This window comes from Anopheles ziemanni, chromosome 3 (genome assembly GCF_943734765.1).
Source record: "Anopheles ziemanni chromosome 3, idAnoZiCoDA_A2_x.2, whole genome shotgun sequence".
Lineage (NCBI taxonomy): Eukaryota > Metazoa > Arthropoda > Insecta > Diptera > Culicidae > Anopheles > Anopheles ziemanni.
In genome coordinates, this window is record NC_080706.1 from 38,092,647 (window position 1) to 38,119,617 (window position 26,971).

General features: G+C 42.3%; 1 protein-coding gene across 1 annotated transcript in view; it reads left to right on the forward strand.

The window, feature by feature from the left end:
- LOC131287355 (protein pellino) overlaps positions 1-26,971 on the forward strand; it is a 46,847-nt gene that overhangs the window by 12,158 nt on the left and 7,718 nt on the right. Inside the window, exons 2-3 of the mRNA XM_058316397.1 lie at positions 6,279-6,368; positions 18,500-18,731. Of these exons, the coding sequence (XP_058172380.1) occupies positions 6,279-6,368; positions 18,500-18,731 (322 nt within the window). The remainder of the gene's footprint in view (positions 1-6,278; positions 6,369-18,499; positions 18,732-26,971) is intronic.

Sequence of the window (26,971 nt, forward strand, 5' to 3'; positions counted from 1 at the left end):
TAGTGCTAAAGTGTCACTCCGATTGCAATGCGTAGTAAGTTTGTTGTCGCCTTGGTAAATTGATGAGCAGTACCCATGGTTGAACTCGTTCCTAGACGACGACTTAAATAAGCTCTCGACGCAAATAAGCGCACCGGGTCGATCGAGTGATGTATCAAAGTGGGTTTTTCTTAATTTTAGTAACGATTCCCTTAGAGATTGGTGAATAAGCAATTTGAGGTTTAGAAATGCTGTATACGATACAAACAAAATTATTTAACTTGAGTCCACTTAAATAATTCAAATAATTTATATCACACAAGCGATGTCTACTCGATTGACATTGAAAACCATTTTGAAGGTTTTCGAAATCATACTGATTTGACATAGAAAAATATAAAACCGACAAAAAAGTCAACGAGATAGGGGTTTCCCCTACGGTACTTCCCTGGGTTCATGTCTCGGTTCCTGGTGTCCTGGTAGTCTAACTTGAGCCGCCTGAGAGACAACTCTTAATTTTAATCGCTCGATAATGGTTGCACTGCTGCTACTGCTAATGAGGCGGGAAGGCGGCTTATCTCGTCGCGGCTTGTACGTTTGTTGCTGCGATGAACTACATCAATTCATCTTAAGTAGGTTGAGTTACAATGGGCCAATTTTCAAGCAAGATTGTCGACAGTCCGGTTCTTATCATTACCTTATTGTTTTGTTCCTTATTTGAACTTTACGAGTAGTTATAGCCGCTGAAGCTGGAATCACTGTAGGAGAAAGTGTCATAAATGTGTAAAAGAATTTAAGTTCGTTGTGTGTAATTTCCATTATACGGCATTTAGCAAAAAACAATAGTACAGGTCTGAAACTTTCACAACTTCATTGTTACTATTTACTAATACTACTAAAAATATTAGTTTCCGGCTGAGGCGCCACAGTAGCACGCTTTCCTTGGTGTAATTTAGTTATGGTCATGCTTTAGTAATAACATCAAACGGGAAGCTACAGGGTAAAAAGAAGCTTCGTTTAATTGATGGTTAATACAATCAGAGTAGTTTATTTGCTGGTTGATTTCGTTTATAATCCATTTCATTTAGTCTTTGATTTCTATTCGCGTTTGATTCCCATCGTTAACATGCAAAGATAGAAGTATTTTTTTTCTAGAACCTTTAAAAAGAGTAGAACTTAGTTGCACAACTTTTTGATAAAATATCTTAAAGGCGTTTTAAACGATTGCAACTTTCACTTAACAGCAACTGTCAAACATTCATTTCACTCATGTGAAACACAACTTAACTTGTCTAAACGCGAAATAAACAAACACTTTTAGTTAAAATTTAAAATTTTACTTAACGTAGCCAGGTTTGAAATTTCACGAGCTTCATTGGTCATGTCTCCCCTAAAGCTAACTTATGCTTGGTCCACTTCATACGTGTAGTTGTGAATCTTCATCGGTTGTTTTATGCTGTATGTTATAATTTTTGAAAAGCCAGTCTACATTGAATATTTTTTATTTGGGTTTTCAAAATTTATATAGGATCTCAGGCACGCTTTTGCTATTTTGAGGTTATATGAAAGGCTTTCTTAGGCAATACGTCATAAAAGCATAATCATGTTTGTTAGCAATTGCATAATTACTTGCTAGAAGAGTTAAAGTCTGGTGTTCAGAAGGATCCGGGTAAAATTTAGAAATCAACTCTTCAATGTAAAGCTACGTGACATGAGCTATTCAAAAGCAATTACCGAAATTGCACGTAACAACGTACTTACATTTCTATTTCATTCCGCCCGATGCATCGAAATGCAGTGGTCAATACTTCAAGACACGGTCTAACCTCGGTCTAGCCATTGGCCCCTAACGGTGTCGGGTGCACAAACCCTCGCGGTTTGGTTCATGCGCTTACAGGGGTGTAATCGATGTAAAATCCGAAAAATTATTTACGAGCCTCTGCCCCGTGGAGCTTTCCTATCGGTTCTAATCTGAGCATCGAGCTGGACGCGATGTTTGCCGCATTAGCTGACGTCAGCCGCGGTGGAAGCGTGCCATCAGCTGCTTGTTCCTCCGGTTCAGGTCGGTCGCCCCGAAACGTGCCTCCGGGTGTGTTGATGTTGGAATGGAGAACCGAGGGGCAGGAGTTTGTGGTTGTGGCTGGCAGGGGGAAGGAACTTATTCCGTTCGTGACTCGTAATTATCGATTGCCCAGGCTTACTCCAACGATTGCGCGGATGATGGGAAGGGACAGCTGAGGGACCACTTTCCCAAAGGGCGCACGTGAGAGGCGGCAGGGGAGGGCAATCTCCTTCTCGAACACACGCGCGCCCGCGCATAGCATTATCGTAATCGATTAAACCTTCGCGGCGAACTGTGCCCCCTGTGATCGTGTGAATATTTGATGGGGCATGGCCTGGCGGTTCCACTCGCCGACTGTGCTTGTTTGTTGCAGCATGTTCGTCTCCAGTCCGACCGGCATCGGATTGTTGTAAAGCTCTTCTACAAGTGACTGAGATTGATGGTTGGTGCTGGAAAACTGGTGCACGCAAAAGGCACGCAAAGTTTTGGAGCGAAGGCACAGGAAAGTAGGCAGCGGGCACGGAGGTATAAGGAAGTCATCCAGCTAAAATACCGTGCCAGCAATTGTACAAGGTTTATAATTACCGGTTGACAGGCTTACTTACGGTTGGTTGGAGTGTCAAGGTTGCCCCAACCTCTCACGTGGTGGAAGGTTCATACGGAGTTAAGATATTAGAGAGCGCGTGTTTTGGACTTGATATTCTGCTTAAGGTATCTTGTGAAAAATGCCCACAACCGAATATTAATAACGCTTCTTTTGTGTTACAAGCGTTTTAAAAAACGCGGTATTTATTCGGGCTATCTTCACAGTCCAATAAAAAGGGCCGCTTCCCTTCGTAGCCTTATATTTATACTCTCCGTATCGCGATGGCCGGTTCATTTTCAAAATGCCCATCGGGGCCATCATGCGCGCATCTTGATCGGGCGAAATTTCGCCCAACCAAGCTAAGCAGTTAAGGAGTGTTCCTTTGACCTCTCTTACTCTATAAACCCTGCCTGTCACTGCCTGTCACTATTGTTTACTTCTCGATTCCACTACCGCGTGGATACCAATCTAGTTTAAAAGTCGTCGGCCAGTGTTACTTTGTAACATATCTGTTAATAAAATATTTTCTTCGAACCAACGAATCTCCCATACCTAAGCTGCATCGATACGCCATCAATCGGCTTCCCTAATGGACATTTTGGGTGATTTGTTTGGATGGTTTATGGCCACCTTTTAGTGCCGGTCAAATGACGCCACATGGTGGAACCCGGCTCTCACTATGGACGCGTTTTTGTCGGTTTAAAGTTGAAAGGTTTTCTTTCTTCTGGCGATCTTTGGCCTCTTTTCCGTTTGGAGGAGGAGAAATGTCCGGAATTGTCTTCCGCGTCGTTTCTCTGTTGCCTCTGCTTGCTGGTGGCGCAGATGTCATTGAACTTTTTCTGGTGAGATGTTCCGGTCGTTTCGGTTTCGGCGCGTGGCCGCCGGCGATAGTGTGTGTGTGTGGATCCTAGTGTTGATTCCACGTGCGTTCTTGAAAACCACTGGGAGTTGAGGCTATGAGAGGTTCGGCTAGTGTGGCGCCTGTCTAGGATGACATTCGCGTCATAAAGCGGTGGCAATAGAGAGTGGAAATGGGATTTTTGTGTTCCGATGGTTGGCCGTTCTCGGAAAACTTATTTTGTGATGCACTCTCTCTTCCTTAGCATCCGAAAAAGTTCCGCGGCACTGCTAAGAAAAACAAAAAGTATGACTAAAATAAGTTTTACCTATTTTTGTCCATTCCCATCCGCTTATCTAGTGACGTTTGCACGGTGGGATAAGAGGCGAATGTTTCGGAAAAAAATTAAAGTTTTTGTATACTAATGGAAACAAGCTTAAGTGATAGCCAGATCGTTAACTAAGAAAAGACCGTTGTACAAATTCAATACATTGCACAATGTTCTAGCTGTCCAATGTCAACATTTTTTTTGTTCAGTCAATTTTGAACGAGTTCGAACTTTCCTTTCACTTTCGGCATGTTAAAAAATATATTTTAAGAATGTCAATACAACTTTTTCATTTGAACAGCTACTAGAATTGAAATAACATGTTTCCAGGAGGTTTTCTAACTTTTATTATGAATAAAAAACGAATCTCAAAAACAACTGGGAAATTTCTGAAAAAGTTAAGCTGTCCGAATTTGCGAGTTTTTAAGATACTGCTTGTTAGGTACATGTACTATCGCGCGCAGAATGGGGTATTGTATGACCAAGGGCTGTGGTGGGTATCTATCGGATAGAATGTAGGATCTAAAAGTATTGCTTCGAAGCAATCCTATGCTGTAGCTTTTCAAAATACCGCATTAAATTGTTGCAGTACATCACTTACATATACATTACATCTATTGAATACACTTCGAGTGCCAAGCCTTGTTCACGCTACAGTGGTACCATCTAGTTTTTCCATGAAAAAATTACCTTTTTTCTTGTTTTTGAATCATTTTCGGTTAAAAACAATCAAAATCGGTGATAAAAGCATCGAAAATTTGTAATGTCCTCTTGATTGTTCTACCTTATCCCACCGTGCGTCGCTCGCAGTGGATCGATGGTGTACGGAAGTGTCGATAGATTTATGTCGAACGTCTTCGTCGTCGCAAAAGACTCGAATGGAAAATGCGACAAATCGACTCATATCCGGGATCACTTTCTTATTCTGATGGAATGAATGAAAAGGAAAACTCGAATCAACCGCTCAATTTGAAGCCTCCGTTTTTCCCGAGGGTTTGGTATTTTATTTCCTTTCCTTGAAATGGGTCCACTATCGATATGAAGATATCATCGTGAAGCTGATGTGGTTCCCTCCTGCATTCGGCTGTCAATAAATATCGTCCGTGGTTGGACCCGAAGGTGTACGTGGCGAGCTGGTGAAATATCTCTTGTAGAGTAGTTGTTCTGCTATAAATAGGTTCCATTTCTCGGCAATTTCTTCGCGACATATGGGACTGCTGCTGAAGCCATTTACCTACGGCTCTCGGTCGATGTTGGCCCCCGCACGAAGTTGAATCTTCGTGAGTGGCGGCTCATCGCTATCGGCTGGATGCCGCTGCATGTGATGGTGATGATGGTGATCTTTTACCGTCTTATGCTGCTCGATACCGGGTTCGTGGAACATCTGGAACGCAGCGTGATTCGATGGATTATTTATTTTTCGTGGTTGAAAGAAATGCTCTCTCTTCCCCTGTCGGGCGTTTCTAGATTATTCTGAGGATCTTAGCGTTGAACAGGGGAAAGGCAAGAGGAAAGAGATTTATAGAAGCTTTGCGGGAGCCGCTTGTGTCAGGCAGTTAACGATGTCACGATGAATTCTTGATCTTCTTGTCCCTCGCGGAGGTTAATTTTGTCGAGGGATTATGAAAATAAATTGTTGCATTTTATGTTAACCAAAAATGGTTTATTTTTATTTTGCAAACGAAAAAACAATAACAAATAAAACCTAAGAAAATATCGTGCAATTAGAATAAGCAAGAATGGCACAATTTTTATTGCTGCACACAATGATTCTCATTATGGTAAATTTTCAGCCAACATTTGAACCTACGTTTGCGCAGTACAGTTTGTTTAACTTTACTTTTCGGTTCGTTTTTTTCCACGCAAACTTCTTTTTCGCGATGTTTGACGCAGCCGGTGGGTCATCCATGTATTTTATTTTTCCGTCCGTTCCATCGTTTGTAGTGCTTCAGATTTATTATTTTCCATTCCAAACGAGAGCGCTTTCTTTGGTTTTTTTGTCGGTACGTTTTTTGAAGGCCACGCCGGAGCCGTTCAGACGCCGGGCGGCCAAAGTCGTTGGGCCCTTCGTGTGGCGTTTTGCGATGGGGAGCCATGGGTTAAAAGGAAAAAAAACCGCCTCCAAAACGTGAACAGGCGTGTATTAACCGCCATTGCGCGCTACGTGTCGTTGCGGCGACCGTGGCGATGTTGCGTGAGAAGCCATTTCCATTCGCCGACCGTTGGCTTACAAAAAGCTTTACATTTTCAACCGACTACAGTCTCTTTTTTTCCTTTCCGAAAGGTGACCGAGAGGCATCTTTTTCTGCTGGTTGGAAAATGGTATTTTTGCAATCGAATCATCATGCCGCATTTCATAATGGTGCAGCGTTGTAGAAGTCGATTTGTTCCTCAATTCTTATGCTAAACATTACAATATTTGATCGCTTACTTTCTTTCCTATCTTTGACGTTTGTTTCTATTTTACCTTCTTCTTTCCTTTCAGAACGGACGGCACAGAGTCTCCGATAATAGCCGAGGGTGATGCAGACACAGATAAGCCTCGAATGAGATACGGCGAGCTGGTGATACTAGGGTAAGTGGTGGTCCACCTATTTCCTGCGCGGTGCGCAAAAACAAAACGGAAAAACCGGGCAAAAGTTCCGGATTTCACCGAAATATCTCTCCCATTCCCATTCCGCTTATCATTCGCTCGTCTCTCCGGCATTTCGATCCATCTTTCGGGTCACGATGCAAAGTTCACCTATTTTCGGCCTAATGCTGATTCATGCTGGTATCTTCGGTCGAGTTTTTGCGTGCTCCATTTTGTCCGGGGGGTGGGGTGGAAAATCTTTTACTCCCCGCAGAGGGAATACACCGCAGGCGGCTTGACCGTGATAGGGTTGATAGTAATTGCCGATAGCTGCTACGTACAAACGTTACCGCAGGAGGGGGGTTGGTGAAAAGGCACCTTATAAACTGAAAGTTTGGTCACGGGATAAGGCTTAAGGGAATTGTGCGGAGCTGTTTTCTTTTCGCACACGTAACGGACATAGCCGGAGCCTGCATGACGGCGGGTCATGCGCTGAAGTTCGTGCACGATAGAAAGCAAAGCAAAGCTTTTCCGCTACACTGACACACAAATCCGCCTCCCACGGTATGGGGGTACCGTTTTCGGGTGAAAGTGAACCGGCGTGATATTTTACCAATTTTTCTCCTCTTTTCTCGTGTGCCATTTGTCAGTCGGCAATGCCGGTCGGAAAATTGACAAATCGTACGAACACTAGTTCAAGCGAAACATGAGATTGCATGTTTAAATAACGTTAAGCATTTGCGCTAGTAGACAAAATCTGGACCGCAAAACATCGTCACCGAAATACTTAAGTTTAAGATAAGTCAAGCTGCTTTAAATTGCCGAAGTTTTTTCTGCTACCCTCTTTGCTTGTTGGAATATTATGCACTGCATTATGATTTAATACTTATTAACCCTTTGCGCTCGAGAGCGTTTTCGCCTGCGCAAACCAGCAACTCGAGGCGAAATTGACCAAACTGCTATACGCAGTGGCGGATTTAACGATGCGCGGACTGAGCGGTCGCGGGGGCCCCGAGCTCGCAAGGAGTCCTGAACCTTCACGGGTTCCCTTCATACTTTAACACAAATTCTATAGACTTCATCGGTTTTCTTCAATGAGCGACAAGTAATAAATTGTAACCGGTCAATAATGGATAATTTTACTGCATCCTATAAAAATTATTGCCAAGAACCATGACGAAATAATGAAAGGATGGTCCGGTGTATAATCAGAGTTGAAGAGTATCAGTTGGAAATAAGCATGCATTTGCATAAAACCAACAGAATTTTTGAATACACCAAGCATAGGCAGTTTCAATGCAAGCAATGCGCTTTTGACTTGTCCTGTTAGATGTTGCATACATTTGAAAAAGCTGCAAAACATTTTAAATAAAAATCGTTAGTCCTTGCAAAACAAGGTACATGTTTAAACGAATATTTTATACGGATTTTAATTGGCGAAGTAAAATTATATAATTTCTCTACTCTGACTATTGAATGAATATCAATTCTCAAGATTGATAAAATCAAACTTCGAGGAATTTGTAAACTTATTGATTGTAGAATAAAAGTAATTTATAACATGGATTTTTTTCGGAAAGCATACCCCGTTCCTCCTTTTACCTCCAGGGATCGCGTTCACTTTACCGCTTAGAGCCCTAATGAGTGTGTTATTTTTGTTATACAAATTATTATGTTATTGTTTTTAAATAACAAATAACAAATGAGTGTGAATCCGTCACTGGGTAAACGTGTTATACGTGAGCGCATAAACTGTTTTAAACAAAGTAGCGTGGAAGAAGTTTACAGTTATGTAGTTTATTAATTAATTGATTCATCGTAAATATCAAAATGTCACTATGCATGTTGAAGCGCATGGATCAAGAATTGCAAATTGAGTAGGACTTGACCGGCTCACCAGCTTCAAACGGCTTGGCCGCTTGAAGTTGGTGCTACGCTACTGCTGGTCGTCGTATCGGTGCCGCTCGAGTGCAAAGGGTTAATATCATTTCAAAACACTAAATATATCACCGCTGATTCTCACTAACACCCTAGAAACGCAATTTGGTTTGTAAAATGGATTGCTTAAAATCAACTTTTTCTTACTCAGTAAAGAAGAACAAAATCTACTATTTATGTTTAAAGTGGGACGATTATTTCACACTCGCCAAACAGTTCAATCTTTGGCTCGGTAGATTGGCATCAGCATAGCATTGTGCGGCTGGGGATTGCATTTACCCATACTACAGAATGTTGTTTGCGTGAGAACCCGAAGCCAGCGTGATCGACAGCTTACCCAAAACCAACCACTCAATGCCGATCGGGTTTGCTCAAACTCCGGCTTTGTGCACGGAAACCCTTTTCCCTTTTCTTTCGTGCTCATATTTGTTTTAAGAAACGCACGCTTTCGTGAGCCCTACATACGTCAAGTCGGTGGATTGAGTTATAACACTCCACAGTCGCTGCCTTATCGTACCGTAGCAATTCACGTGATACGTTAAAAAAAGAAGACGAAGTATGGGCTGCTTACGACAGGGCAGACGTAAATGGTGCACCGGTGTTTGGTACAACAACGGGCAATGGGAAGCGCCAAGATAACGGGGGCCATTTTATTCCACTAAGTCGTTGAAAAAAATTCAGCGGTTTTATTTGACGCAACCGTTAGAACATTGGTAGTGTTTTATTTGCCCAAAAATGAGCCTAAATCGATACTTATCCGACCACACAAAACTTTGGAAGTATAACTCTCGTACATGCATTTTTCTATATAACTCTATAACTTTTACTAAAAAACCGTAATTAGATGCGTTTTTTCTTAAGGTAATTAAAAATTGTTATTTTATTTGTGTTAGTATGGCGTTTTCGAGGATATGTGAACAAAATACACAATTCATCTAAGATTCATAAGAATCATAAGAATAAATAGAAAAAAAGGTCTTAAAATTTCGCTTCCAATGCCAAATGGGGAAGCATAGAAAAAAAAATTCTCTTCACCAATAGTTTTGCAAACTTTAGCATATTTGACGATCGCTTGCTTATTTAATTCATTTATCTTAGAATTTCTTTATAATGCAAAGATATGCCAATGCATTTTTCCGCACTAGTTGAGTGTACTTCCCTAACTTTTACTTCAAATTTCTCTATCTTAATTTGTGTTTAAACTTGGTGCGTTCCTTAAACAAATGGCAAATGGCACAGCTACAAATAACTACTTATTTGATGAAATGATGATATTGCAATGAATCATTTTCAGTAAGTTAACAATACAGTATTGCTCACAGTTAACATTGTTGAAGTCATATTGTGCGTATTGAAATATGTGATGATGAGAGGGTTGTTTTTGTTCTGACAAGTAAATGTGCGCCTTCGAGCGGAAAGAAGATACTTTGTTGCCTTGTACGTCCTGTAATTATGGGATCTGAAAACAACAGCTGTTTACCTTTCTCCAACCGCGTTTTAATCCGTATGCTGCTGGTCTGGTCGCCTGTGCGTTCTGTGAAAAATGTTCCAGTTTTAAGTCCATCCGATGGACTGGTTCGGTTCCTTCCATTCCTCATCCGCTCAATCGTGCTCATGCGTGTGTGTGTGTGTGTGGGTTTTGACGTTTCGACTTAACGATGCGCCTTACCGAAGGTATCCATTAAGGGCTCAGTCCTGCGGCAGCACGCTGTCAGTTGGAGTGGCTGAGACGAGGGCAGAAGAGCGAGAAAGGCGTTGGTCGGCGTGTTCTGGCCGTAATGAAACAACTTCATCTCGGTGGAATAAATCAGCGGTGGTGGGTTCAGCGTTGGCCACGTTGGTTTGGTCGTAGGTTTGACTCCCCTGGGGTCATTCAGCTGAAGCGGCTTCGAAATAATCTCACTTAAACGTTTTAATTCGTCTCTCGCCCGGTTTTCTGGTCCGGTGGCGGAGGTTCGGTCGTTGGAGGGATGGGGACACAAGATGGTTTCCCTCTTATTTTGGGTACCATTGTGGAGGATCACGCGTTGAAGGATTGTCTTTGTGCGGCGTTGATGATCGTACGTCGGTTGCAATGTTGTAGTTCCGTGTTGTTTTCGTTTCGGATTTTCTTTCCCGAGGTTCTTCAGCCACCGCCAAACTAATCTGTTTGGTTCGTCCACTCCTCTGGTGTGAAGTCGGTACGCATTTGCTGTGGTCTTTGACTCTCGGACACGCACAATTACTGTGTCCGATGCCTAACGCTGCGGATGACCACACTCGAGACCGAGGACCTCCGGCGGCATTCATGTAACAACGCCGCAAAGTATTTCATTACCCGTGTGCCCGTTGGCCAACTTCCACGGGGGCATCCTTTCCGGATCTCTTTCGGAGTCGTTTGAAGAGACTAAATGAAAAATCATCAATCTCGTTGATCTCTCGTCTCCTCGGCACTTGTCGTCTTCGAAAACAACAAGCAACTCAGAGCGGACAGACGTCGGTCAGGGGGCTGATGATGGGCTTGTTGTTCCGGCTCATTACATCCATCCAAAAAGGGCCTCAGCTGGCAGGTCACAGGCCTCGTCTAGGTCTTGGTGAAAAAAATGATCTTCCTTTCCTTTTCCGTGTGCGCCAACGTTCATACATCAATGTAACTCGTTGGATGTCTTTGACCCAACCTCTGTTCTAGGGGTCACTACTTGGGAGATTCGGGTTGCCGGTTGGGTTCGATCTCGCTTCAGCTGGAAACTTGGTTCAGATTACAAATTCCTCGAAACCACCATACATAGAAAACGAAATGATAAACGCTCGCAGGGCCGCAGTACCATTGGCAAGCAAACGAGCCACCACCTCACCTAACATCCACGACATATGATTTTTTTTACTCTCCAACAACCAAGAACAGGCTTTAGGTCGTTCCGTTGGTTTCCTTCATCGATTTTTTTCGTTTCACCGGACTAACAAAAGGCGAGGCGAGAAGAAGAATATCGGTGGCCTACAGTGCGACTTCACAAACTCTTCCCAACTCCACACGCCTGATATTCTGATGGCCATCATTCGTGGCTCCGAGCCTCCACCGTTTGGTTTACGATATCTGTAGCCTCCGGCACTGCGTTTAGTGGGGCTGACCGGGCGCGAATAAAAATAAATTAAGCATCTTTGGTTAGACGGCTTGTTTTTTATCTCTCCTTCCTTCCTCTCGCTAGATTTCGGAGTAGCGATAAGTTCTAATACTAAATTTAATTTGGTCCCAACCACAACAGCACGAACAAGTATAACGTTTCCGAGAAATGGGATCGGTCGTCTAGACTCTACTGGAAGCGGTGGTGGTGTGTGATACCGTCGGCTATCTGAAAGTTATGGGAGAAGCGAAGGGTCGGAAAAATAAAACGTAAAAAGCATGTGTAAATCAATAACTTTGTAGCATACGACACAGTTCCGTGTGTCGCAGGGAGATTGAAAAAGTTACCTCAACACGACGGTGTGTTCGTAGCGTTTGTTTAATGCACCAAACATTCTCTAAACGGCGATGCGCTCCATGTTCGGTAACGAGTAGGTGTGTAACCGGGACGAGGACTCTCAGAATCACGGAAAACTTTCACGTAAATGTAATATACTTTACTGCCCCCCGAGCAAGTCTTCGCCTCGCTGTGGAGGCACAGTTTCGGTGCGGAAACGCTATAAATTAAGGCAGTGTCAGAGGCAGGCAGTTCCTAACTTCCATTTTGGGGCGCACGGTTTGGCGGGCTTGATTGAGCATGACTGTCCGTTCTAGTCGCAAGGTCTCTCACTGGGAGATGCTATGGGAGTTAAGGGAGCATAATAGGGAAGACAACAAAAATAAAGCGGATCAACCCGCCATCGCCGCAGTCTTGGCTGGATACACCGAAACCCATTGCTGCGGGTCCTCCATTGATGGCAGATCGAGAAACGCGCCCGGTCCAAACCCGGTGGAACCATTCGGCTTGGAAAAGGTGCTCCAATGGGTTCGTCCGACCACTTTTTAATGGTTGATCGAATGTCCGGCCGGGACGGTTGGGAATACGAAATGTTATTAAACATGTCTGCTTTATAGACACTAGTGATGGGCACTCCGGAGCGCATTACCAGCTCCCGAGCTTGCTCCACACCAACGGCTCCGGAACCGGCTCGGAACTAACGGTTCCAAGTTTACGGATCCGGAGCCGACGCCAAGGTAAAGTTTGGTAATATAAAACAAACGTAGAGTATTTGGAATTATATTCATAATTATGCTATTTCAAGACAAAAAAACCATAAAAATTGATGTTCCGATTCACAACAGCTTTAGTTGCCGACTACGATTACTTGATATCGTTAGTTTGGAACCGGCTCCGGAACTGTTAGTTCGGAATCGGCCTCTTAGCTGTTAGTTCGGAACCGGCTCCGGTTTCGGAACAAATTTTGGAGCCGGCTCCGGAGCTGGTTCCGAACTAACAGCTAAGTGGCCGGACTCCGACCAACTCCGGAAAATTTTAGAGCCATCTCCGGAAATAGGAAAATTGGCTCCGAAACCAGAGCCGCCCAAAATTTGCTTCAAAACCTGAGCCGACTCCGACCAACTCCGGCAAATTTTGGAGCCAGCTCTGGAAATAGGAAAATCGGCTCCGAAACCAGAGCCGCCCAAAATTTGCTTCAAAACCTGAGCCGACTCCGACCAACTCCGACCAACTCCGACCAATTCCGACCAACTCCGACAAATTTGGGAGCCGGCTCCGGTTTTGGAGCCAATTTTCCTATCACTAATAGACACACACACGGTCCCTCTGGTGAGTGGCATTCTAAGTCGTCTCATGATGACAAACATTTTAAGGACGATATCGTCGAAGATGTTCAATTCCCTCGCCGATCGATGCGGTCACTCGCAATCCGATCCCGGTACTGCTGAGATTGACGACGCTCCGTTGTGGTACCTTTTCCGAACAATAACATAAAAGAAAAGGCTGAGCTGTTGGAACTAATTTATTTTTCATTAATCTGCTTTCCTCACGGTCGGTTCATGTGTGCCCCGAGAGGATGTTGGGTCCTTGAGGGTCAACCGTTATTTCTACTGTATCAACGTGCCTTTTTTGTGGCATTGTCATGCGTGTATGCGTGAAAGCGACGTGTGTGTGTGTGTGAAGGGATGTAATGTCGTCTGAAAACCTGAAGGCGGTGAAGGTGACCGGTCACGCCCGTCTCGTCAAGGAAGATGATATTTACGACCCTTCACTTTGGCAGTCCCCCGATGATAGGGCGATGATGATGTTTCCAATGCTGCCCGATTACAGATGATGAATCCTCAGCCGGGTCACAGTCTTCGTCTGGCTTGAGAGGAGAAAATGATCTTCCTTGTGTGGAAAAATATAAACTTTAATGAATAGTTTTTTGAGTTTTGTTTCGTTTGGATTGCTCAGGTGGAACGATTTGTTTCGACGTGCCCTTCACATTCGTTATCGGACCATCTTTAGCTAATGCCTTCGATCACATTTAGGTCAACCTCCAAGACGGACAACATTTAGGCTCTAATTGAACGTGAATTTTCACGACAACACACCATGTTACTAGCTTTGTTTCGAGATATGCGTTATCAACTTTAAAAGTTCGATTCGATGATGAAATTCTTCTCAAAAAACGATGACGATTAAAATTACGATTGTGTTAAAGAATTTAAATATTTCGCATTTTCACAGAGAAACATATCCCCACGGTGTAATGCCAATCCTATCGAATTTTGATACCAAAGTTGTTTCTACTATATTTGGCATTTGCTAAAATAATTGCTTCACACACTGTGGTCCCACAAAAAATGTTAGATTATGTACAAACGACTGCAGATAATCTCTTGGCGAGTTCGGAAGGTGCATCGGTTGAATCGGTTGAATTGAATTAAAATATCAAACAAGATTCGCATATAAACATGTGATTCTACTGCGTTTATTATTTGCTCGACGAAAATGAATCATTTTACAAAAATGATTTCCGATGATTCAACGAAACTGTTTGATTATATTCAAATGGCTACAACTAATCTTTTTGTTGGTTGTTTGCTGTTTCAAAACTTCTTCCTTTTGGTGAATTTGGGTTGTGCATTAGTGTTCGCTATGAAGCAAAGTAAATCGATAAAAGGGGCGGTTATTAAATTTACAACACCGTCCTTATGGTCTGCTACTCTTTGTTCAACAATTTTAGACTAAAATTACAGCTTTATAATTATGCTGATTAATTGAAATGTCAAACAATGAAGGATCATGTAGACATAAGTGATGCTATTGCATTTATTATTTGCTCCGCAAAAACGAATGATGGCTCGACGAAAATGTTAGGTGATGTACAAATGGCTGCAACTAATCGTTTTTCCGTTGTTTCCTGTTTCAAAACTCCTTCCTTTCGCTGAACCTCGGTTGGTGCACCGGTGCACTCGCGTTCGCTGTGCAAAGCAAAATAAATCGACCAAAGGGCAGTTATTAAATTTGCAACGCCTTCCTTATTTCTGCTACAATTCGTTCAATATTATTTGACGTCAGGCAAAGGCGGATTAATAATTTTAAAAAACTCGTTCCGATTGCACACACTCTGTCTAGCGTTTCGTTCCATGTTTTAAGCCGGTGTTTCGTGTCTGCACGGGGTTCGTTTTCAAATAATTAAGGTGTCTTTGAGCGCTTGAAGGCAAGTTTCACGAACCAGTTGGTTTGAATTTCGGTTGAGTTTGCAATGTTTAGCCCGCAACCACGGCGGCGATGTCTGCCTGTCTTTCAATCCGAAGGAATCGATTTAGAATGATACCCTCTCTCAAACGAAGGGTTAGCTATATAGCTTCAGCCGACTCACGGTAATCGTGTACATGGACGAGTGCATGAACCCTCCGGAACCGAAGCACATCGATCCGGGTCGCGCGAATGCCGCATTGACGGTGCCAAATACCCCAATTCGCCGCACGTTTCTGGGGCAATCAGTGAAGGTTAAAGCTGCTGACGTTGGACGTCGTGTCCGGGTTAACAGTTCCTTTCGCTTTGAAGCGAGCCTTCCTTGGCTCCTTTCTTGATGGCTGTGCGAGCACATCATCCGGTCGATACGATGCGATGGTGGTTGGTTTTTGCCGTTTTAGCACCGTCAGGTGGCGTTGAGTGTGTATGTGTGTGTGTGTATGTGTGTCCGTTTCGTCGTATCGATCGGAAGTGGTCGTGGTTAGTGTTGGGTCAAGTAACACTTTTTGATGTGCCGTATTGTGGTACCACACACAATTTGCTGTGCTGTGAATTGTGGTAGCACAGTAAAGTGTCATACAGTTATACAACTTGTCTTTTTATTCAGCAACATCTTCTCGATGCAAAATGCACAAACAAGTATCTGCTGAGTGTTGTTACTTTGCGCGCTAATCAAATCACAAAAGGATGCTAAAGTATCTGCAGTATATGCATTTTGCTCGATATTATGCTAGCTCGATAAGGGCTTTAGCCATTTAAATTTCCATTCAACACATTCATAATCCATAAGCAATTAGAGCCGGTGTTTAAAATGTGTTCCTTGTAAAAAATCATTAATAATCGATACAAAACCTCTGTTTTTTTAATGTGAGCTTAGTGGCGGTTTTGTTTCAAGTATATGCGTTATGTTTGAATAAAGTAGGGAAATTTCTTTTCTTCTTGGATTGGTTCCTATTGTGCTTCAATCGTAGCCTTTTTTCGTATGGTGGCAGTTTTTTTTATACAAATAATAGAGTAAAGTTTATATGATAATGATGTTAAAATTCCACATACTGGTTTATACACTTCATTCCTATGCTATGGTAGCTATGGAATTGGTATATCAAGGAACCAAAGAACGGTTCATACAATTTATTGGTTTAACGGTATGAAACTTTACTGTGGTACCACAATTTTTTCTGTGTCGTGTGTGTTGCCACACTTTACTGTGTTGTGTGTGTTGGGTAGCACAGTACCACACGACCCAACACTAGTCGTGGTCCGTCTGATTTCGGAGGGCCCGTACTCAGTTTTTCTTCGTCGGAAACCTTGACCGTTTGATGGTTTTTTGTTTTGCCCAGCCGTTCTGCGCGGGTACTTTTTTTTAAGTTTTGCATTTTTCACGCTTTTTCCCATTCGCGAGCCACCATTTTTGAAGGGAACTTGATGGAAAAATCGAGCGGAAGTACATGAAGGTTGTTGGTTTCAAAGTGCCCCGCTTTCTTAGATGTGTTTTTGTTCATGCCATTACATTTCGGCATCGTTTGTCGCGTTTTTGATTCTGCAATAGGGTTTACGAATGGTCATTTCCAAGTCAAGGATGGATTTGGAAGATTTTCGTGCTCAATGGTTGCGGTTTGTTGTGCCACGTGCGTCCAGTGCGTGCCCCGAGCATAGCTTGTGTGGTCAGTGCCGGCACAAGTTAATTTATAGATTGGAACGAATTAATTCTACCCAGACTCCAATGGAACAGCGCCGTTCGAGGTGGTTACAGTTTTCCATTTTTTTTTTTGTCACTGGTTTGCTGGTTGTTGGACTGCAAAAGATTATTTCTTTGGGCCATTAACTTCACCGCACATTACCAACCTCGGAATAGGATGCGTCCTTTCTGTTTTAATTTGATATTGAAATTATAACTTTTGAAGATAGCTCTAGAACAGTTTGTTGTTGGTTTTGGGTATGTGTGTTTAATTCATCTATTTTTAAATTTCAATGCTACTTTTTATCTCAGATGGACATGCGGGGTTCCGCGTACACTTTGGTCGGTATATAAATCACAGTTTTAATTAGTGAATCGGCCCATGTCAATATTTAACGTCTGGAACAGAAGAACCGGAATAGAATGGCTGAGTTGCTGCTGCCCCCCGGGCAGCTTGAATTTCGTGTGCTTGAGCCGTGCCCAACAAACGAGGGAAGTTGATTGCTAAATGGGCGTGAGTTCAGTGGTCGTTGGTTAGTTCTAAAAAGTTTACTTTTCTTTCTTTCAACCCAGACGGATCTACTTAGCTAACGTAGTCGATTTAACACTGGAATCCATATAACGGTTATTTTAACCGCTACGGAATTTTCTATTTTAATATCTCAAAAAGGATTGAATATTTTTTCAAAACAAAATATGCGTTTTTCGCAATCCAAAGCTACATCTAAAAGAAAACTTTGAGATTTTTATATTCGTCCGAGTTTCGGGAACCAATTTAGGCATTAATACTCGTTAAAATATGAAACCACGTTTTAAAGGTATTAGTACTGCAATTATTTTTGATATATTTTTGCGCATACACTGATTTCTTAATTTGAATATTACATTTTGTTAAACTAAAAGTTAAAAAGAATTTGATAAAAATAAAACCGTTTTTTTAACGCGCTATGATAAAAAAGAAACCGTTTGCGGATTTGAAAAATCTTTTAAATTATAGTGTGTTAAAAAAGCTTCCAAAAAGATCCCTTAAATAATTCGGGCAAGATTCCAAAACAATGTATTCTAGTTTTGAGTGGAACTAACCAGTAAAATCTGAGTGGTATAGAAAAATAGATTTTAAATTTATGTGAAATCAAACATTTACCATATTTTCCTCATCCATTAATGTAACATCTCATCGTTCTATGCTATTGCCAACCCCTGACCACAGAGCCGAGTGGTAATTCGATACGATTCTACACAATTTCTGCGGGTTTTGCCGCTGACCAACGTATTTTAGAAAAAAAAGGCACAACCCAGCTGAAAAAGAATTAGGGAAGATTAATGAAAGGACTTTTATACCTCCACTTCATCGGCGCTATTTTTTTTTTTTTTTGCGAGCTCTTACATTTCTTTTTGCTAGAAGACGTCGGTCGAGCGATTCCTTTTTCCTTTTGTTTTCCCCTAAACGACCGTCGCTAATGAAGTCGTACCCTCATCAGCCGTTCCTTTCCTTAACGATGCGCGCATTAACCTAAATTCGAAAATCCGCCATATTTCTGCGCGGCTGTCAATGTGCTTCAACGTTACACGATATCATCGCCGGTATCGGTATCGTCTTGCGGTCAGCTCGGGGATGGTGTGGTGTGGGTGCGGTTTGGAAATGGTTTAACTGATGGAAATCTTTCACCGCCCGGGAAGCGGCACTTCCGGTGGAGATATATCAAGTATCTGGATTAACAACGGGTGATGCAGCGAGAACAACCCGCAGGATACCGCGCATGCTGACGGCGATTGAAATGTTCGATTTCTCATCCTGGTGTCTCCCACCTTTCTGTTTTTGTTTTGCTTTGCAGATATAATGGCTGTCTACCACAGGGCGATCGGGGCCGCCGTCGGTCAAAGTTCGTCCTACACAAGCGCACCGAACCGAACGGCGTCAAGCGCTCGAAACACTACATCGTCCAGTCGCCCCAGACGTCGCAGGCCATCCTGGACGCCAAGCAGCACTCCATATCGTACACACTGTCCCGCAATCAGGCCGTCATCGTAGAGTACAAAGAGGACCAGGATACGGACATGTTTCAGGTAGGCCAAAGGCAGTGGCATGGATTTGGGGAATCAATGTTTGCGGTAGTGTTTATGTGCAACATGTTTATCTTCCGTAGGAGAATTTATCAGCACCCCTATGTAGGTCATCTTTCTATCGCTACCGGCTCGGAAAACTAAACATTACTTTTAAGTTTTTAAATGTTCAAAGCTCCAAACCATTCAGAGGGAATATGGGTTGTTTTGCTTATTCTTTATGTTGACCTTGTCCAAAAAAACAGTGTGCCTCGGAAGTGCTTATCTACCCGGGGTGATCCCGGTACCAGTTGGGAAAAGTATGTCACGGTTTCCGGCATGTTCTGCCTCCGGTGGTTGTATCATATTTCTCCACAAAGGGGATCGGCACTGTAATTACTGGACTTATTTGGGTTTGTTTTGGTTCTTCTGTCGCAAGACGAACATCCGGTATGTCGTTCGGAGTGCCCTTTTTCGTTGCTGTAGTCGGAGCTAGCCGTTACCGGGCACGATTTGTGTGTTTCCTTCATCGGATGTCATTTTGGATAAGATAAGTTAAAATTGAGCAATTTGAAACACTATGGAAAAATCGGTTTCCTTTTCGGTTCCACTTGTTCTTGTTATGCAAAAACAGTTGGACCACATGTTTTGGAGCGAATTTTGTTTTGTTAAAAATCACTAGAGCTTTTTTATATATACCAGTATGTTTGTTATAGTTCTTTTAATCGTGCCTTGTCTATTCTCTTGACATAATGTTTGAGCTTGCCCTTGGACAGACAAAGCTGATGTTGCAATGTATTATTTTCTCTCAAGACCGATTTCCACCCAATGGTAGTAGGTTTCCCACGTGCATAGTACAATTTGCTTCTTGCTAAGCATTTCTCATATGTTCCGGATTGTCTAACAGGGTGGCGTTGTCGTTCAACCGTTGGTACGTCTACGTTTGTCTCATTTCACCTGGCAACTGTAGATAAAACCCCGTAGCACCAACCAGGTTGTGCCAGCAAGCATAGATTAAGTGTTATAGCTCTGTCCATGCTTGGATTTTTCCATGGCTTTATGTCTTCTGGCAAAAAAAAAATAGAACCATTCCAAGGTGGTTTTACTTTGCTATTCTGGACATCTGATGGCGGTCAAAATTACTGTGATTTCCGGTATCCAAACCATCCTGGTCCCCGGTCCGTATTTGCCGTGCGTTTCTGGGTGTGTCTGCTTCAGGCGAGGCTATAATTTTGGATGATCGAATTGGAAAATGCCATCGGTGGGCAATAATGTGTCCGAACAGCAGAAAAAAGGGCATTGAAATATTACCGTATAAAATACGTTGGTGTGACCCTTTGTGTGGTCGTCCGTTAAAAGTAATGTGCAGTATTAATATACGGGAATGGAAAAGAAGGATAAGGAAGGAGGTTTTATTGGGAAATATATGTTTGTAAACTTTTCTATTTTACAAAGCTAATCCCCTTATGTGTTTTTTTCTGGTAGTGTCACCGATATCAATAAACAGAAAAAACCCAGTTTCAGCTACCCTTAAGGTTCTAATAGTTCGAGTGCTATAAATTTGTTCCTTATCAACGTCTAAACACTCTTACTCGCTTGCGTTATACTCAAGACAACATATCGATTTTTGGAATTGGAAAAAACAAACAACCCAGAATCAAGGTCTAGATTTAAGTTTCGTTTTCGACGATAAGACATCGCTGTTTGGTGTAGTGCTTACTAAGAGCGAGCTACAAATATAGGTCACTGAGCTGTCGGAAATGGCTTTTTCAGTATTTAAAAGCTACTCTTACTGGATTTCTTTTTTCATTCTACAAGATGCAAGCTGCAGCTACTTCCTCATCAACATCGAAACTCTACAAAACTGTGCAATCCGTGTGCTTATGGGGATTAAAAGCATTTGCACTCATAGAAGCAGACAGCTATTAGCACCATCGTCGGAAGAGAGGACCCAACCCTCGAACAGTGCACAGCAAACAAAACTGGATGGAAACAACAAACGTCCGCGGGATGCACTCCTGCCAGGGAACCAGATAGACCGACGCACCTCCCGGAGCGAAAGGGATCCACACACTTTGGTGCCCGGAGATAACGGGACGACGCCCGGCGGTCGATTGGTCGGCGCCGTTTTGCGATTGCAGCAAATTGCACAGGCTTTAGCGCTCGAGGAAGCCGAACCGGCAACAGGTTTCTCGTGGGCTCTTTGAACGGCGGGGCTCCGGTGTTGCAGGGGCGCACTACTATCTCTCTAGTGCTTGTGTGTCGCGCTAGTCGTGACCTTCGAGGGTGGATTTGTTTACCGGAAAGGTTCTCGTCGGGCGTTGCCTTGACGGAACAAGCTTCCTCTTGTGCGGAATCGCAAACAAACGCAACGAACGAATGATTGTTTCCGCAATATTCATGATGGCAAGGACCTTGATAGGAAAAATATTGTAATCTTTGTTTTATATTTAAAAATTTTATTTATTGAACTTAAAGAACGGAAGTAGCCTTTTTAAATCAAGATTTTCCTTATTGTAGGATATGCATAATGTTGATTAATCATCATTTTACCGTCTCCTTATGAGACTTGTTCCTTGTTCAACTTATTGTTTTTACATAACCCTTGGTATCATGAAGTAACATACATAGCTGACTAAATGAATAGTGGTTTGCTACAATATTTCATAATTGTTAAGCTTTACTGTTACTTCTGCTTTATTTTATTATTTAAACAGAGTGTTAGGTTGTACCACATAGCGTTTAGTGTATTTATTCGTTTGCGGTGTTATCAGGCTTTCAATACGATTTTTACAATTGCTTTCAAAACCTAAATAAACGAATGTGATTGTGGTTATTATAAACAAAATTGCTTTGCCTATATAACGCTGTGATTAGCTCTCCGTAATGGAATAGAGTAATAGTCGTCCATTTCTCAATGTTCTCGTTTTGCTTCCACCCTTGCCGCGGTTCAATGACCTTATGCTGGTGCTGCTTTTCGACGCGACCGTTGACCGAGGTGTAATTGGACACTGGGTTTTGCACTATTGACGTGGGTGTGTACTCCACTGTTCGGTTGTACGAGGTGGCAGGTGTAGAACTAGACACCGTCCAGAATGAACCCGCGGATGACGCGGATTCTGCTGTCTGCTTCAGACTGTCCGCCGACGACGACCCCTTCGTTTCCTATCAGCATTTTCATCTCCGTGCCCCCCTCCCCTCCCCATCCGAAACGATAGTTTTCTATCGTGGACACACCGATGATTCGTCTAACGTGTAATGCCCACCCAAGCACCCGCCGGGAGATGCAGTTTGCAAACAAACGGCAACGGAGACCAAACAGTGTGTGACGACCTGGGCGGCACCATCGGGGTAGCGGTAAATGTCACATAATGGACATTAATGCTGATGCCGCCACACGAACCTACCGTGCACGTGAGACGTGCAGAAGCGGTAGGGAAGAGAGAAAGAAAGAAAGAAAGAAAAAGAATGTAAATAAAATCAACCCCCAAAGAGAACACTTTAACTAGCCGGACCGGTTTGATGCTATGATGCATTACTGCGGCCACGATCACCGAACCCTCCCGCCTGCCCGTTGTCGATGCAGCTGCTCGTTCCCGGTGCACCTAGGAATGGTGGTGGGTGTGATTCGAGGGAGGGAACGCTGTGGAGGTGTGACTGGGAAAACTCGATCCACAACCCACCAGCTAACTCACTTCCCACTGCTGCTGACGCTGTTGCGAATCAATGCACTTGTTGTTTTGCTATTCTCTCGTGCGTTTGCCCTTTTTAACCGTTTGTCGTTTTTACACTGCTTTGTCGATGTTTGAGTGCAATGAAGTTTTTCATTTTTAACTTATTTTATGTGTGTGTTTTTGTATGCTGCACGTGAAAATGCAAATGCAAAGAATTCCCGTTAAAAACTACCACGCATTTTTGACTTATTTGAAAATGTCATAAACTATCATTGGTCCAATTTAGTTATCTCTTTTTTGCTATAGGTGTTTTATTAGACATTATTTAAATTGGGAAAGAGATGTTGTAGCATATGAGGCAAAGCAGCGTTGTTTATTTTATCTACCTTGAGGTTAAGCTGATCAATTGCATCTTACCAAACCTTTTTTGTCAGCAAACTTAAGATTAACAGCAAAAGCTGAAAAATTGGAAAAGGAAACTGTGAAAAAACGCTCTTTGATTGTAATATTACTTAATAAGTCCACCAGTTTTCTCAATTACCTACTCCAATCGGAATCGAGGGCATATCTTCACAATGTATAACTCAGTTATCGAGTTCCATGGCTTGGTAATGGAAGCTTTCAGGGATCCTACGATGGCGTTCACATACGTTAATCTGAACATATGCCCATGTTGAGTAATCCAAAGGATTCAAACCAGAGCTACTGGGAGGCCAAATGTGCTTTGCCCAATATTGCATGATTTCCTTCAACCGCGCTTGAGTACTTTTTGAGGTATGACACGATGCTCCGTTCTGTTGGAAAATGACGTGTCGGTGTGTTTCAAAGTTTTCTTTCATCCATGACAGAACGTGATCGTTCACAATGTTTATGTAAACTTCGGTATTAACTTTTAATCCAGTTTATTAAATACTGGAGGCATTTTCAAACCGTTGGTCGCAACTGCCCCTAAAATCATAACTCTGGCCGGATGTTTGCTTGTAAATTGAATTGTTTGATTTGGTCCGTTACAAGATGGTGCTTTACTTTTCAAGTCATATTTGAACAACCGGTGCATGGTAGTTTTTGAAACTTTGGGCTCCTTAGCCAATTTCCGGATCGATCTGATGGGATTCTTTTCCAACATTTTTTTCAACTTTACTTTCACCTTTTTTTATATGACATTCTGTATTTGTCATCGTTGATCTTTTCATTCCGTTGAAAAATCACCGCCTTTTAAAATCATAAATAACATTCGCGCAAACACCAAGCGATTGCCTCTTATTCGTTGTAAATGCCTTTGCATTGGCGTGGGAAAAGCATGGTACTATGCCCAACATGGGAAGATCATTGGCACGGTTTCATCTAGTTCCTTATGTCGCTTTTCCCTTGCTACAGTCACTCCCCAACCCACCTAGCTGTAGAATGCAAGATAAACGTCTAATTATCTGTTTCACTTTTTGCGTCTGCATTTAGCTGCAACTGATCGGTCACTAACCGTCCGGGGGTTTGTGCACTGGGCGCAAATGATGGCGCACGGTTGCCTTTGAGCGGTTCTTAGCAACGGCGCTGCTATTTGCTGTTGCACGGGAAAACAGTGTTCCCGTCGTGTTCGTCTTGTGGATTTACTCTTACCCAGGTGTATTTACGGTTATTTATAGATGACTTTATCATGGCGCTGAACTCTAGAATCGGTTCAACGCACGCGTGTTATATTGGGATGGGAAATAATACTGCATATTTTTGAACATGTACGTGTCCATGGGATAAAATGATAGAATGCATGATTTTTATGAAATAATAAAAATAATACTACCTTGATTCTCACTCGGATGTGGAAGATAATCAAGACACGTAGCGAGCTGGCCCGGATGCGTGTCGAAGAAACGAGTAAGTGTTAAAAAGGCATAAAGCTAAACATGGCTTCAGTTACCCCACAGGGGCTGGGGGGGGGGCTTTTGTAACACTTCAAGAGTGACAGTTGAAGGGATGCGCTCAAAAGGACGCCTACGGCAAGTTGTGCCTGCAACATGGAAAGAAGAGCGTCATAGTTAGTGAAGCACCTTTCGGTAAATGTATGAGTGGGGAGCAAAGGGTCAAGGATGCAGGAACGCGTGTGCTTTGTTTTGAATGGTTGCATCGTTTTCTTGACACTTTTTATTTTCCGCATGCCAAAGGGTATATTGCTCATGCATGATTAAATGCTTCAAAGCAGAAGAATGTGACGTTTCGTTCTTGTACCGTGTTTTTTACTTTCACTGTTTATGATGTGATTCTCCCGGAAATTTTTAAATTATCTGTTAACAGAAAAATTACCCTTTCCAATATTTTACATTTGTTTTTGCATTCTGCATATTAAGTTCGGCAAACGCACATTATCTGTTAGCATATGAATTATGGTCACAAGAAGCTCTGTCCTTATTTATATATAATGACTCAGAAGGCATTTAACCCCTTCACAGTCTCAGTGGTTTTTGAGACTTTTTGTGATTTAGATGAATACTGTGTTAAATGTTGTTCCATTTCATCGATTGGTATCGCATAAATGAGTTAAAATGTACAAACATGTAATTACGTGTTTTTGAAGCAGATGCATTTAGAATCAACGTCGCACAACGAAAATAGAAACAAAACAGGCGACAAAAACTGCCCAAAACTGGGCAAAACTTAAGGGGTTAAAATCACACATATAAAAACTGTTTCGTACATTAGGTCTTACTTTAAAACTATGTAAAGGTAGCAATGTTAAAAATTAAGGATTATTTATTTCTTTTGAATCGTTTAGTGTGTATTGCATTTTTCACAAATTTGGTTGTTTTAAGATTTGCAAAAAATTAGGGTTATCGATGAGAAAGATGGAAAACACATTGGTACATTTAGAGGCGTCGGGGTTATCATAAAACAAATTTCATACCCAGCATTAACATATCACCCTGATAGCGATTGCTCAATGAGGTAATTTTGTGCTTGCTGACAGCAAACGTTAAAATGTTTCGTTTGTGATTATGTTTGTTTGCTTTTCCGTTTTCAGAGCGGACAGGAAGAGGGCACCTTTCTGGGAGCGCGCAGTTTCCCTGTTTATTTATACGGTTCCGCTGTTTTCGTTTTGTCATCTACTGGACATAAGACGCCCGTTCCGGCTGAGACAAACAGGGCGGTGGAGTTATGGGTTTTTTTTTAAAAACTTATGCGATGCCCCACGTTTCTTGGCTGAACGCATTGTTTTCTGCAGCGACGGAGAAAGTGTGTTGACCTGCTGAATGATGCACCGAAGTGCATCGTGCTGACACACTAGCCACACCATGGGTGAAGAGATGCATGATTTATAAAAATAAATTTAAAAACAAACGAAGTCGAACGCAAGACAGCGAAAATGCTGACCCAAACGAAGCGCGGGCTGAGAAAAACGCCTACGATAAACAAGTTTTGATTTATTTGCTTAAAGTTGTACCAATAACAATTTTGTGTGTATTTCGCAACACTTGGTTGTAGTCGAAGGAGCGGAAAGTTAAATTTTTCACTGAAAGTGGATGTGCTGCAACATGAATTTTTAAGCTAATTTATTATGTTTTTAATATAAAACTTTTAGACAAGAATTTGTACCAATTACTGTTTTTTAGTTTACCCTTCTGTTAATGTTTGGAATTGAAATCCAGCTTTTAGCAAAGTGCTTGTTTTTGAAGTTTGTATTTTTTTTCTCTCCTGTGAAAGTTAAGTGCTTTGTGGATATGCTCTTTTTCCAGAGAGTAACCAACTATTTCCATTGTTCCTGCGAGATTCACACTAATTTGGTTACTTACGCTTGACCTAGTTCGACTCGAAGTAATCCGATCGGAGTTCTTTGTGACTTTTATATTCGTTTCCGACGAAGTGGAACTAAAATTGTTTTTCAAAGTTATTTTTAACGGCGACTTTTAACCCAAGAAAGATTTATATCAATTCATAGGAATTACAGTATATTCTTTTTCTAACGGAGTATCACCTTCTTGATATTTTACTCATTTTCACAAACGATTTGACTTTTCATTTGAAACCTTTCGCATAAACTACCGTCGCAGATGTTGACTTGCGTTTTGCCAAACAGTGAACAGATATTGTTACTCAACCACTCACAGGCACCCACTTTACCCAAATCTCTGCACCGGGCAGTGCAACAACGCGTACTCCAACTCGTGTCCTTGGCGCTGGCATCACGTTGGATGGTTGGGTTGCTTGGCCCTTGGCGTGTCTGCTGCATCCAGATGAAGTACACATTAACACTTTGGCCAGTTCGACGTTCGTCCCTGAGACGATAGGAGACGTCTAGTGGTCGCGCTTTGCTACGGCATCGCCGGTCGCTGGGATGCTGTTTCAATGTTCGCTTCGAAACCTCCGAACAAGCATTCCTACGAGGACACTTACATTCATCGGATCGTTGCACTTTCTTTGTGTCACTGTGCAAGCAGAGTCGATGGAAGATGTTTGTCAGATATGGTAATGTACGATAGCAATCCAAGTTCCGTTGATTTTGTTTTGTTTTTTTTTTGCATGTCAGCGTAGAGCAATGCTCTGAAGGGGGTTAATAAATATGTATTTTCAATCACTATTTAACTTGCCTTACAACCGGTCTTT